General features: G+C 41.5%; 1 protein-coding gene across 7 annotated transcripts in view; it reads right to left on the bottom strand.

Moving 5' to 3' along the window:
• DLC1 (DLC1 Rho GTPase activating protein) overlaps nt 1–14,884 on the bottom strand; it is a 401,280-nt gene that overhangs the window by 13,637 nt on the left and 372,759 nt on the right. For 6 of the 7 annotated variants that reach the window (XM_045810850.2, XM_045810849.2, XM_045810852.2 and 3 more), the window contains 3 exons: nt 10,238–10,319; nt 3,623–3,686; nt 104–1,527 (listed from right to left, as the gene is read on the bottom strand). In XM_045810850.2, coding sequence (XP_045666806.2) covers nt 104–1,527; nt 3,623–3,686; nt 10,238–10,319 — 1,570 coding nt within the window. Of the gene's footprint in view, nt 1–103; nt 1,528–3,622; nt 3,687–10,237; nt 10,320–12,221; nt 12,228–12,587; nt 12,726–14,884 lie in introns of all 7 variants that reach the window. The other variant, XM_087856461.1, reaches the window with a different exon arrangement.

Below are 14,884 nucleotides of genomic sequence, written 5' to 3'. Positions count from 1 at the left end.
GGCTACGAATGCCATACCTAAGCCCATTTCCCCCACACAAGAGCAGAAGCAGCCCCTTCCTGGGCCTCCCTCCCCCATCTCCAGAGGAAAGCAAGGCTCTCACCTATTGGACCTGGTCAGGGAGGCCCCAACCCCAGAATCCCTCCTTTCCGGGATGTCCGAGGGCTCTTCGGGTTCATTCAGTGAGTTGCCCGTACTGTCTAGGTCACTGGGTGTGGCTCGGTCGTTGTCCACATCCAGGTGTATCTGTTTGGGAGAGGACGGGCACGGAGAGACCGAGTCCAGGGCTGAGTCAGAGTCTCCCTCATCCGAAAACTTCTCCGACCACTGGTTGACTATCCTCTGCATCCCCTTCACATGGTAGAGGATGTCATCCAGCTCGGGGAAGATGTCCTCGTTCTCCAGGTCGGCCAGGTCCCCTGAACTGGAATAGAGGATGGAGCCCGGCACGTTGTCATAGATACTTAGGCGGCTGCTCATGGAGCTGGAGGAATTGCGTCTCTTAAGCTCCTTGGGACTGTCGCTGCTGTTTTCCCTCCTCAGGCTGATGTGGCCGGGGCCGTGGAAGCTTCCAGTCCTCCAGTTCACGGAGCTATTACTCCCCGAGGGAGAGAAACTGCCATTGGAGAGGGCCTTGGGGAAAGTGCCAGGCTTATGATCTTCCGGGATGTAGAACACTGTGTCCTCCGGGTAGGTCTCGCGGTTCTTAAAGTTCTGTTCCATAACGTTGTTGAACGTGGACTGATTGAACGGATCGAAGCCCTCCAAGTACATGCCCACCCGCTTGTTGCAGGCGCTGAGGCTCCGGGTCCTGGTGACCGGGCTGGGCGTGCTCACGGCGCTGCTGGTCTCCGACTGGCTGCTGCTGCTGCTGGTCTGCGTGGAGTTGGAGACGCTCCGCTTCCGCACGGCCGGCACGTTGATGTGGTTGCCGTTGAGCGCGGAGATCTCCACGCAGTTCAGCTGCTTCAGCTTCTCCTCGTCCATCCCCTCCTGCAGGATGGGCCCGCTGATGATCAGCCCCAGCTTGGAAGGCGCCTTGTGCTTGCTGTGGTGCGAGCCCTTGAGCTTCAAGCTCTCCATGCGTTTCAGCAGGCTGCGCGTCTTGGACTTGGCGTTCTTCTCGTGGCCCTTCATGCTGAAGCTGAAGCTGGACAGTTCCTTGGGCGAGGGCAGGCTGCAGAAGGAGTCATCGTTGCCCACGAAGTTGCCGGAGGAGCAGACGCTGATGACCGAGTTCGTGCGCGGTGTCGCCGCGTCCCCGGCGTGGGGCATGTGCACGGGGACGCTGCCCGTGCTGCTGAGGCTGAGGACGGAGGCCACCTCCTGGCGCTCGCTGAGGTCCGTCAGCATACTTTCGTGGCTCGCCGCATTCTTCAGGTGGGCGTCGTCGGGGGCCCCGGGGGCTGGGTCCTGCTTTGAAGAAAAGACATCAAACTCTTCCAGCCGGGACCACCTCTTGCTGTCCCTCTGGAAAGTCCATTTGCCGCTTATTGCACAGGGCTCGTCCTCGTCCGAATCCTCACTCTGCAAGGACAGAATGGAGGCACTCATCACTGGGACCGGCAGACAGCAGGGAGCAGGGTGCGCGCGGGGGCCCAGGATGCCGCTCATGATATGCCACTGGTGTCAATTCCCCCTTTATGTCTTTATTTTATTATGTATTATTATTTGATTTGATGATGGTGGTGATTATTTTATTATTATTTTTTCACATTACAAAGATGTACCTCAGGACTTTAATAGTTTTGAAAAAGCCTGACCAAGTGTCTCAGGCTAAGTAAGAATTATTTTGTAGAAACTGTTGGATCTATAGGCTGTTCTTTAATTGCTCACAGAGGAAACCTCTTGAGATCTGTGAAAATTCCAGGCATGCAAAATATTTTGAACTGGAGTCAGCAACGGGCAGGACTCCCTCTGGTCTGCCTCCAGTTTTGCTGTCTGTTGATAGCATGTGTTTATATTCTCTTTTGCAATTAAAAAAGGTAGTTTTCAAACACTAAGAAGAATGGTCACTGAAATGTGTAGCCACCCTAAAAGGGTACAAGATCTCCTAACAGACCAGTGGAGACACCAAGCAAGGTGAGCCCCCACATCTCTTCAGTCTGTTACTTGTCAGCTTCCTACCTGGTCTTTTCCGTCCCCTCCCCCACCAGACACGGGGTGGGGAGCTAATGCCACATGCGTCCTATGAAGTTTCAACCTCAGACATGCTCCAGGCAATTTCACAAGGCTTCACAAATACCCAGTCCTGACAGCATGGAACGTTCAAAAACGTGAAGTAACATCTTCGCTGACTATGCTTGATTTACAGGCAGGACTCAGGGTTAATGCTGCGTCACAAACTACCGCGTCTGAGCCTTTTAGGCGGGACCTCAGAAGGCACCATTCAGTATGATGCATGTCTTTCCCACTGGTGTGGAAAATATCCCATGGCCCATGTGTCACAGGACAAGGAGTGGAGAGCATGAAACGCTGACTTGTAGACTCCTCTCCACAGCTCAGTGGGTGCTAAGGTTCCAGTCCATTTGTTTAAAAGGTTTAACTCCCCCAAAAAGGCAGCTTGTTGCAAGTCAGGGACTCTAGGATAATTAAAATCTGTACTCTGAACACTCAGAAATATGTTCTTTGACCAAACTTATTCCTGTTTACTCTAATTTGTGACACTCACTCCCAGGACTACACCCACCTCTTCTCCTAAGATCTCATAAAAGGGCCTCACATTTCATACACACAAGTTATGTACCACCATTTGACTAGAATGTGTGGGATTTTCCGCCCTTCCCTCCATCTCCCCCAACTCTTTTCCTCCCTCCAGTCTCTCATAATTCTTCAGTACCTCACAAGCCAGCCTTTTCTTCTATCCCTGCAGCTCTGACACATGGTTACTGTTACATGTGGGAAGAGAGAGTGTTCCCAAAGAACTTTAGCTGTGATTTCTGAAGGGAATAATGGAGGATTCACTGGGATTTCCTAAGACTCATTCCTTTAATCTGTAGTAGACACTGAGTTAACAAGGCAAAATAATAGATGATTTGTTCCAATCAAGAACAGTTGGAAAAAAACCCTCATAGATACAGAGAACAGATTGGTGGTTGCCAGAGGCAGGGGTCAAAAGGTACAAACTTCCTGTTATAAAATAAATAAGTTTTGGGGATGTGATGCATAGCACGGTGACTAGAGTCAATAATGCTATATTGTATATTTGAAAATGGCTAAGAAAGTAGATCTTAAAAATTCTCATCTCAACAAAAAAAATGTTGTAACTGTGTGGTGATGGATGTTAACGAGACTTATTGTGGTGATCACACTGTAATACACATAATATTGAATCACTATGTTGTACACCTGAAACTAGTATTATGTGTCAATTTTATCTCAATTAAAAAAAAACAACCAATGGGAAAAACCTCAATTTATTGGCTAGCTGGAACTGCTGGTTTCAGTTACATAAGGCTACTTGATCTTTGGTAAACTTGACTGGATTATAACATTAAAAGTGTAGATTTTTGGAACAAGGAAGTAATAAGAGTTTGAGAGACAAAACCCCTTACAAAACACATATTCCAGGTTTTGGTCTGCCCCCTTTCCTCCCATCCTATCATACATTCTATATACTCACTCTCTTCCGATGAGGACTTATTTCCAGCTTCATCACTGCACATTTGTTTAAAGTATTTAGGCGCCTACAGGGCAAAGAAATCATATTAGCAAAGAAAGGAAACCACTGATGGGTGAATATTTTTTTCCAAACAGGTGACATGTTTAATGAGTTTCTTTATTCTATAAAAAATTACTCTATAATTTAGAAGCGTTAGAAATTTCTTTACCAAGTGAATAGTTTAAAAATACCTTAATATTTCTTGACCTTCTTCTTCTAGATTGAGCACTACTATTTTATAGTAAAAGGTACCACAGTGCTATGGTATTATCAGGTGCTTCTTACTCTTCACAGAACAAGCAAGTCTCTATGAGGAAATTTATTCTTCTAAGTCCCTAGGTTGATCCATTAGGTAGACCCACATGGTGCCAAGAAATAAGAGCCAGTGACGTCTCCTTTCATAGAAACAGGAACAGCAACAAGGAGCCAAACAGTGTTCTTGGTAAATAAAAATAAATGGTATGTTCTATCTCAAATCAAAATTCAAACAGAAAAATAAGCCAATTTTTAGAAATAATAATCTTAGAGACTGTTCAAAAATTTAGGGAGTTCTTATATGGAAAGGAAATTAGAGCCTCTTTAACACCCAATTCTTTTTACAACTTCCTGTATGGGACAGGATCATGTTTGGGACAGTCACAGCAAGAGTGCAAATGATTACTGAAAAAAATTTTATATGGCAGCTTCCAGGGTTAAAACAGAGTTCAAGAATCAGCACTTGAATCAGATTCTTCTTTGGAACAAGAGTCATAGTTTTACTTTGGATACTTTTTTACCTGCCAAGGAGTAATGTTAATTTATGATTAGGGAAATAATTTAGGTTTGTTGAAAATGAAATAGTAAAAAAAAAAAAAGAAAAGAAAAAGAAAAGAAACAAAAAATAAAAACCCAAAAAACGAAAAACCAAAAACCCCAAAATGAAAGTCCTCATCAGGAAATAATGAAATAGCTGAAAAGAGAAGGCCTTTCCATACACAGGAATACATGGTATTGTAGAAGTGTGAACGGACAGCCCTCTCTAACAGCTTCCAGATGACCCACACTTGGTATTCCTCAAATAAACCTTCAGCATATCTGCTGTCTTCCACCCTCTGCTACCCCGTTTTTCCTACAATTGCAACTGTTCCTTTTTCATAGGATATGAGCATTTAATTCACATAAATTCAAACTGACCAGGAGATTGCTTCTAGCCTCTATCTTTGGGATTCTGTTCTTGCAACTTGTCTAACAACTCGATGCACAAGGATAGAAAGTATTTTTGCCTACTGATAAGACTGCCTTTGATTTCATAGATTACGTGGTAGCCTGTTTATAGAATAAACAAAGATAACTCAGAACGCCTATGTTGCCTGTGTTCAGAAAAATTTTCTGTTGATGGGGAGGGAAAGAAAACAAGTTAACTAAGAAAAAGCTCAGACTCTGAAATGAGTGGATATAAGGTCCCTCCCTAAAGGCGCACACATTACTTAAATAACTTAGACCCCCGCGGTGTTTGAGTTCTCAAATGTTTTCAAGATTTAAAGAATCCGAAATGGTTACAGTTAGTCTTCCGTCTGGGTTTCATTAATCAAACCTGTAATCAAATACCCACTTGACTTCATTTGGGCTTTAATGGTTAAGTGGTGTTTATAACCAGGTTTACTAGGCATGGAAGCCTCTGGCAGTGGGGGAGGGGCTCATTTCACAAATTCTAGATTTGAATCAAACTCAAAAGACCCTGGAGGCTAGTTTTATAAAGGTCAACATTATCTTTTTTATGTTGGTAGCACTAAGCTAATGGCAGTTCAGTTTTGAAGCCTAGAAGTTATTCCTCAGGGTTTCTGTAAGATTCAATTATTCCCAGGACCTCCAAAGAATGCCCACTGGTGAGACCTCAGCTACTTGGAGGGACCACACTGACACGAAACATCTAGAGCTAGATGAAAGGGGGCTCGCTCCGGGTCAGGCACCGAGCCCCCCACCACATAGGTGTTATTTCATCTTGGTCTTCACAACAACCCCATGGCACAGATATTACTGTTTTCCTTCCTTTTAAAAATGAGGACATGGGGGTTTGGAGAGGTGATGAATCTTGCCCAAGGCCACAAGAGTAAAAGATGGCGGTTCTGACATTCAAAAACAGTATATCCTGCATTCTTTTCCAAAATTAATCTTACTGGCAGCTTACACTCTAAGTATGATTCCCCAAATGAGTGGGCACGGGTATCACACACCATCTGTCCAGAAGGCGTGGTTGCTCCAACCCCCTTGGGCCCCCACAGGGCCCAGCTCCACAGGAATGTGTCAGTCTTATCTGCTGGGCAACTTGTACCCTGCTCTGAAGGGGGAGGGAGTCCAAGGTGGGCCATCAAAGGCTCCTGAGTTTTGCTGCAGGAAGCTGCAAGCACGCTGATAAAAGCAAAGCGGGCGGGTATTTGGGCCTCGGATTCAAAATGAAAACAGGGACAAGTACCAGACATGTGAGAAAAGAAAAAGGAACAATTTTCCAAGTAAGACCTGACAAATAAAAATTGTTCCCAATTCTTAAAAGATACTTTCTTGGAATTAGTGCAATTGCTTTAAAAATTTACTCCCTTTTAATAGAACAGAAATAGTAAGAAAGTTGGAATCCACTATGTGGCAGGCTGCTTGACATAGGTTAGGCATTCAAAGGCTGTTTTACAACAAAGTGCAGACTGAAGATGATAGCTGGGATATGTACTTATCATTATATGATTATCACTTTATTTACATCATTCTTTGGTGTGTTGATAGGAGTCAGTTGTTAACTCCAAAGGAAAACAGTGAAATGGAACATTTTTCAGAAGCTAGAGAGACAAGATCATCTCAGTGATCTATACACCCAACGTGGGGCTTGAACTCATGAGCCCAAGATCAAGAGCTGCATACTCTTCTGACTGAGCCAGCCAGGGGCTCAGAGACAAAGATCACTTCAGAAGAGGTGTTCTAATAGTAGGTCACAGTTTGTATTATTATCTGTATATACTTCAAGGCAAGCAAACCACTTCCCCAGTATTAATATTGAACGTGACCCTCTCATGATCTTGGCCTTATCATTGGGGTTGGATTATACAGCAAAACTAACAAGACTGGGACAAAAGCCAATCTCTCGAAGGAAACAGATACAAAAATCCCTTACAAGTGTAAGTGCAAGAATGTTGGTGAGCAATCCAAATCCCAACAACATGGCAGTTTCATAACTGTAACTTTTGGTCACTACTAAACTTTGTAGTAAGATAATATTATCATAGAGGCACCTGGGTGGCTCAGCCAGTTACGCGTCTGCCATCAGCTCAGGTCATAATCACGGGGTCCTGGGATTGAGCCCGACTTTGGGCTCCTGCTCAGTGGGGAGTCTGCTTCTCCCTCTCCCATCACCCCTCCCCCCGGCTTGTGTGCTCGCTCGCTCTCTCTCAAATTAAAAAAAAAATCTTTAAGATAATATTATCTTAATTCTCAAGAAAACATTAAGTTGGGGATGCCTCAGTGGCATAGCTGGTTAAGCACCAGACTCTTGGTTTTGGCTCAGGTTGTGCTCTCAGGGTCATGAGATCGAGCCCCACACTGGGCTCTGTGTTCAGCGCCAAGTCTGCTTGAGATTCTCCGTCCCTCTCCCTCTGCCCCTCCTGCTCATGCACTCTCTCTCTCTAAAATAAATAAACCTTAAAAAAAAAAAAGAAAAAAAAATCAAGTCTACGTCTTCTGCCCTAAGTAGACTCTGCTATGAGATCAGCAAATATTATCCGTGTAAGAAAATTAATAATTTTTTAAAGCAGAACACTAATGTGTACATGGGAGCAGCTGTAACATTCATGTGTGTGGGAGGGTGGCAGGAAAGAAAAACCATGTAAGAATTATTTTACTTATTTATTTAAAAGATTTTATTTATTTGAGTGAGAGAGAGAGAGCATGAGCGGGGAGAGGGGCAGAGGGAGAGGGAGAAGCAGACTCCCCGCTGAGCAGGGCTTGATCCCAGGACCCTGGGATCATGACCTGAGAAGAAGGCAAACGCTTAACCGACTGAGCCACCCAGGCGCCCCAAGAATTATTTTATTTAAAAGAAACTTTAAAAAGTTTTGTTTAAGGTAAAAATGTTAAAATTAATGTTAAATAATAATTTATGAAGTAAAACTTTTCACCTGAGTTTCTGTAACCATATTATTGTATGTATTTAAAATCAACTTCTCAAAATATTTCAACAGGTCAAAAGATGGAAGTCTACAAGAAGTCAGTCTAGAGAGAACTTGACAAATCACAAACTTTCAAACCACACCACAGCTTCATGATTTACTGGCCCTCAAATTCCATGGGCTGAGAGACTATGTGGAAGAGGCTAGTGTGGCTAATGGGATGAATATCACATCATCAGTAAAACAGGTATCCCCCACTACTCTGCTGACAACTGGGAACCGACAGAGTGTTTCAAAAGAAGATGCCCCCATCGTTTTCTTCAGAACATTTGCTGAGGCTTCTCAAAAGGAGAATTATTTGCCTGGAGAAGTCTGTGCGGACATGGACAAGAGCCCTTGGGGTTTCCATTACAAACAAGTTGATGACCGTTACTAGGAATTCTGAAGCATTTCCTTTTTGAAGAGAAAACCCAACCTCAAGACTTTCTCCACATACTCAAATCTGGGGCTCTGTTTTGGGCCTAATACTTTTCAAAGCACTTTAACACCCATTACCTCATTTCCTCCTCACACTTAACCTTTGAGACATTAATTCTCCACATCCGAGAAAACAGAAACCCAATCAGCATACACTGCAGAGCCCAAACAGACGAAGGTTTAGTTGTTTCTAGGCTTTTCTTTTCACGAAAGATCCATAAACACAATTTATTCCCTTTAAAGGGAGGTGGCTTCTCGAACAGAACAGAGAGCCAGTGGAAACCATCACAAAGTGCAGAGAATGACCTTCTCCTCAGAGGAGGGCAACAAAATTTCAAACTGATATTAAAAAAAAAAAAAGAAAAGGAAAAAGAAAAAAAAAGCATACAAGAATTGAATCATGCCCCCTTTGGGCTGCAATATGGTAGTGATATTTTTATGACCCAGAAATTCCTAAGCTATTGCTGCTGTTTAGAGGACCCACTTACTAAGTGGCGTAAAATGTATGAAATGGGTGATCTAACTCAGTGTGTAAATATTTCCTGGGATCCATCTTATGAGTGACCTCATTTATATGCGGTATCACCAATGATGAATTGAAAAATAAATTAATTCTACCCCACAGCTAAGCATTAAAACATTTAAAAAATGTCTGGAGTAGTTTATATTCCAGATGTTGACTTCTTCCCTCCCAAACTGCAATACTGACATTTTCTCATTCCCGATGACATAGCTTTGGTATTACACGCTACACTGAGGGACTTGGGATTAGGTTGCTTTCAGAAAATGTGTACATACCCTGGACATTTCTAAGCAGCCGTTTCATTGGATTTGAAAAGTGACAGTGTTTCTGTGGTTAATATGGCACTTTTGTCTTCAAGCACGGAACTAGTCTCTTTCATACACCATTCTAAAGATCCTACCTATCTTTCCCTAAAATCTCTGCTTGAGGTAGAAGATTCAAAAAGCACTGCATTACCTAAGAGAGGCAAAAAATAGTACTTTCAGTGAGCTACTGGTTTCTCTGTCTAAAAGGGGTTAATAAATACTGAGTGTCATTCTACCGTAAAGATGTTCTTATAAGTTAAAATAAGTACTGAATAAAAGAAAATTCATTTCAATTTTACACATAAAATTAATATGTGAATTTTTTCTGTGTATAATTTTTCTCTAGAATTCAGCTTTTATAGCTTGTAGGCTTTGAGGAAAATGATGCAGGATGAATAACTTAAAGATGAATAACACGTCATGAAGAATCGGAGAGGATTACCAGTGTCTCATCACTGTCTGCTACATGTTTTATCACTTCCATTTCACTGAAACCCACCAGCTGCCCCTCAGCCAAAAGACCCACCAGCACAATGAACAAGGATTTCTGACAGTTTTATTCACGTCTCACATCAATGCTCATTTACTGCCTGTTCACTGTAGCTTAAAGGCTGTGCTGAGTTCTTTTACAACCTCATTTAATCCTATTGTTACTTTTTTGTACGTGGGGAAGTTGAAGAGTTTCAGAGAAGCTTCTTTGGAATTCAAACAATGGTTCTCCTGGACGCTACCACGCCGTAACTCCCCTACCCCTCATTTATTCCTCTCAATGTGTTATTTTCATTCAATGTAACAGCAGCTTTGACTCTGTTAGAGTATCTGGCTGGGGCTGTACACTCAATTACCCTGTTCCAAGTTTCCAGACCATCTGAACGTTCTCTGTTTCAGCAATCACATGGTATCGAATATGAAATGGTCTATCTGAGTACCTTCTAGGGCAGTGTCATTTAATAGCAATACTAAATAACAAGATGTTATTTTAATTAAAAGGCCAATGATTTATAATGAAGTAAATTACTACAACCATTCACTAATCAAACACCTGACTTAATTAGCAGAACCAAGGTGAGCCAAAACCAGTTTGATAATACCTCATTCTTAAAACAACAAAAAAGAAAACACTCAAAACATTTCCATTTACCTGCATAAGGCCTCAATGGCGTCTCTGTCCAAAAAATCATGTTCTCTTTTGACCAAGGAAATATCAATGGGGAACAGAAGATCTGTAAGAAAAATAAAAACAAGTACATTTATTGAACACCTAAATTCTTTCCAATCTAGCCCAGTTTAACAGAGGAAAAAAAAGTAATTTCTTGAATACCTACTATGCGCGGGACACCTTACTTCCTATCAAGTGCTATGGGAGAATAAAGCAACTTGGGGCAATTCCATCCGTGTCCTCAAGGAGCTTCGATGTAAAGTGGTCTGTAGACTCAAATATCCCTTGTCAGAGAAGTGGTTCAAAACACTGTTCCACCTTGAAACAAATCAGCAGGCAACAGATCCCTGCTATAAATTATAGTTTCAGCCAGAATCAACACCAGAAGGATGCTTCCTTTCCATGGGGTGGTGGTTGTTGTTGCTGTTGTCTTTCCATGTGTGTCTGCTCACATTTGATCAGGGAAGAGGTCAGGGAAAACTGAGCCAAGGAAAGGTCTACAGAATAATGGCAAGTGGTAGGAAATGGCATCTAACCATTTGCATGACATCAAAAGCTAAAGAGAATTCAGGATATGCTATTTTTAAACAAATATTAGCACTTCCATATGGCTTTTCAGGAGTTTATAGAACTCCCCCTAAAACAAAAGGCTAGCTACAAAGCTGCTGGAGAACAATGGAATCCCAAATCCCTTAATCTGTAGGAGAGTTCAATACTCTTAAAATACTAGAAGTTATATCAGAAGTGAAAAAGAGAAAGGGGGAAAAAGTCAACTCAATAGAAGAACTCCCTTTTGTATCCCTTGTTGATAAATACGTTTAAGAAGAGGGGAGGGAGGGGCGCCTGGGTGGCACAGCGGTTAAGCGTCTGCCTTCGGCTCAGGGAGTGATCCCGGGCGTTATGGGATTGAGTCCCACATCAGGATCCTCTGCTATGAGCCTGCTTCTTCCTCTCCCACTCCCCCTGCTTGTGTTCCCTCTCTCGCTGGCTGTCTCTATCTCTGTCAAATAAATAAATAAAATCTTTAAAAAAAAAAAAAGAAGAAGGGAGGGAGATCCGCAGCACCACTGTGGAAATTTACAACAGCTCTGGAATTGCCACTAGATAAAAACAAGTTACCCTCTTTGGAGTTCCAGCTACTGGGGTATAATTGGTCTTTCCTGTAGAATGCTTACATCATATGATGAGTAAGAGTTCTTCTGTGCACCTCTGTAGGTCAGGAATGGGTGAAATACATCAGTACAGCAAGAAACTGGGATTACCATAACCAAACAAAAATAAAAACAAAACAAAAAACCAAAAATCCAACCCTATGGCCTCTGAAATGGCTAATGCTTTATATTGGGATAGACACGGCTCTCAGGAGTTCAGGAGATGCAAGTGATTAGTAATGTTCAAATTCTTGGGTTGACTGCTGTATTTTCATGGTTTCCAACTTTCCGTCACTGGTTTCACAGAATAGAGCGCCTTATTCTTAACAATCTATTTGCTAGAGATAATGGTTAAGAGTACCTTTTTTTTTTTTAAATAGTGGAAGCAACATAATTAGTGTTACAGTCTGATTCTTTTTTCTGAAGGCACAGAGTTAGATTACCTTTATTGTTCCCTGAATAAAGTAGGCAGACCAATGAGGCAGCCCAAGATTTATGATGAAATATGTGAAACTTAGTACTGCAGGAATTTAACTCTTTGTTATTTTACAGACCAACTCTGTAGGCTTTAGTGAACAAGCTATTAGTAAATACGGCAGACCGTAAAGCTGTTTGAAGATTGTCACATTTTATTTCACTTTGAGCAGACATCAAGAACTTTTAAGTATTAAATAACAGAGCTGACATTAAAGAATAAATTTTAATACTTGCAGAGGGTAACATCAGATCTATAAATGTAAATTAAAAGGTCACATGTCTGTGAAGTGTATAGGAGACCATGACTCTGTTATTTTAACAATTCTAACTTCGTGTACCCAGAACTGTACCTTAGATTCCTTTCTGATCCAAATTAACTTTAAGATTCTGTTAAAAAACAAAACGAAACAAGACAAAATTTAGGGTAGGCAGGGACTAAATGTACGAGAGAAGTGAAAATAATTAAATAAATAAATTTCTCTTGTTTGCCTAGACTCTTCTGAAAGGACCGGGTTTTAAAAGGTATGATTTATTGATGTACGATTTACTGATGTATTGATGTATAGAAGTTCTCAGAGTTCTTCAGGTTAGGATTCAATCTTCCAGCCTGAGTTTAAGGGCAGGAAGTATAAATTGCCAAAGACCAAAACAAAGCAAAACAGGAAGCCAAGGAATGTGTGGGTTGGTGTATAGTGTGTGTACACTCACCCTGCACAGCAGGGCAGGATGAAGGGCAGAAATTATCACCCAGAACAATATACAGTATATCCCCAAAACAGGCTTATGCTTCAAAAGACTTATAAACGTGAAGAGACCCCAAACGCATCCCGTGAAAATGCAGTCTGAATTTTAGGATTCACTAAGAAGTAAGACAGAGACTGGAAAGGAGTCTTAGCAAACAGACACTCACAAGAAGTGCTGCTTGGCAGCAAATCAACACCAAAAATGAACATAATTGAAGGAAATTTAATTTCTAAACAGGAGAACAAAAGGAACAAAAGGACAGCCACCTTATGCCACTGCAAATGCAATTACCTTTCCCATCTCCAGGGGAGCTGTGAATTGAATGCTATAGAATGGTGGCCCCTCCCCAGCCCTCCCCACCTCCAAGCCCTTCTGAAAGACACAGATACTGTAAATGTTAATAGGTCAGAAATGCTCTCTAAAGGAAAGATAAGCAACTCCACCATAATAAGCACACAGGTTAACCAAGTACCAAAAAAAAAAAAAAAAAAAAAGAGAGAGAGAAACGAGAAAAAAAAAGGAATTGGAAATATTCTCTCTATAATGGAGGAATAATAAGATCTTCAACACAGTCTAGCAATAAAATAATTCTGAATCCAACTTCATGGGAAAATACTGCACATTCAGTCTGGGCTACAGTGAAGAAGACCAGGTATTGTAAGTTAGGTAATGAATTAATTTAGCTGCGTGAGCTAGGAAAATAAAAATGATCTCTATGGTCTCTGCCTGATTTGCTTCTGGGGAGTACCCACCCACCCACTCCATATCCCTCCTCAAGGCAACCTGCTGATCACGTCTAGCACTTCCAAGCTTACAAACTATACCCACTCTCAGCATGCGCTTTTTGCTCATGTGTTAAAGAAGGTTGGCAATGATCACTAGCTCCCCCCGAGAGCCCAATGCCACTGTTACAGTTAGTAGTCTGATTGTTATTATCCTAGAAGAAGAGAAGAGTAAAAGACATGATTTTAAAATTATTTATCGTGAGAAGAGTTGAACATCTTTGGTGAAAATATTTAAGTGACATCATTTCAACTGGATCTTTTAGAAATTTTGTCACATGGTAGCTATTTCCTAGCATCCCCCTTCCTTCTGAAGTGATGAAAAAGATGTATTTTGTAAATGTAAATCAACCAAAATTCTGTTTATTTTTTGAGATTCTGGCAATCCCTTAAAGGTCTTCTTGGATGTTTGAATTATGTTTTAATTTTTATAAAATATGTGGCATTTACCACAGTGTTGGGCATCCTGTTGGTGTAGAATTAATAGTGGCTTGCTGATTAGCTGAATGGATGGGTGGATGAATGATTATGAATGAATGAATGCGAGACATCTAGTATCATCATCTCAGGAGAGTTATGGAAACACAGAATGCTCAACGTAGAAGAAGCTCTAGTCATTTAACTTACTCTCAATTTAGGAATTGCTTCTATTCACCCAACCTTTGCTTGCAAATTACCCCAAAAAATGGAGTTCACTGGTTCATAACTACAATTCTTTTAAAATGATTTCACATAGAGTATGATAAAAACCCCTCATAAATGAACAGCCTATTCACCTCGCCATGTGCATGGTATGCTCTACCCACACTGGGCAGCCAGAGGCTCAGGATGAGCCGAGCCTGGGGAGTTCTTCATCCTCAGCCAGCATCTGAGTGACCCCGAGGGCACTGATGACAAATGGAAGGAGTATAAATTCAGCCTAGATCTTCATTTTTTTTAAGGTCCATTTTCCTTAGTTAAAAATTTGAAATGCCACAGAAGAAATAATATTCATCAAATGAAAATCTAAGCAAAGGTAAAAAAGCCCAATTACAACCCAGGGGAATAGATCTGCAACACATGATCCATAAAAGCTTACTACTTAGAATAAAGAGCTCTTAGAAATCATTATGAAAAGTGTAATCAACTCAGAAGAAAAATGGGCAACAGACATTTCACAGAAAAGCAAATACATATGGCCAGATGATATGAAGAAATGAGCATTATCATGCATGATTAGGGAAGTGGAAGTCAAAATGTATCCATGTGATCAGCAAAAATTAAAGCCTGACATATCAAGTGTTGAGAGCACATGAACAGACAGGATCGTTATATATTACCAGTAGAGGTGAAAATCGGTACAGGCACTTTTGAAAAATCTGCATTATAAAACTGAACATACGTGTTCTCTGTTACCCAGTAATTCTGCTCCTTGGTATACAGACAAGACAAATTATTGCAGATCTACCATTCTTGTACAAAACTGTACAAGAATG

The sequence above is a fragment of the Ursus americanus genome, chromosome 27 (genome assembly GCF_024610735.1).
Source record: "Ursus americanus isolate L20-20 chromosome 27, mUrsAme1.1.p, whole genome shotgun sequence".
NCBI lineage: Eukaryota > Metazoa > Chordata > Mammalia > Carnivora > Ursidae > Ursus > Ursus americanus.
This window is presented reverse-complemented; position numbering and strand designations above follow the sequence as displayed.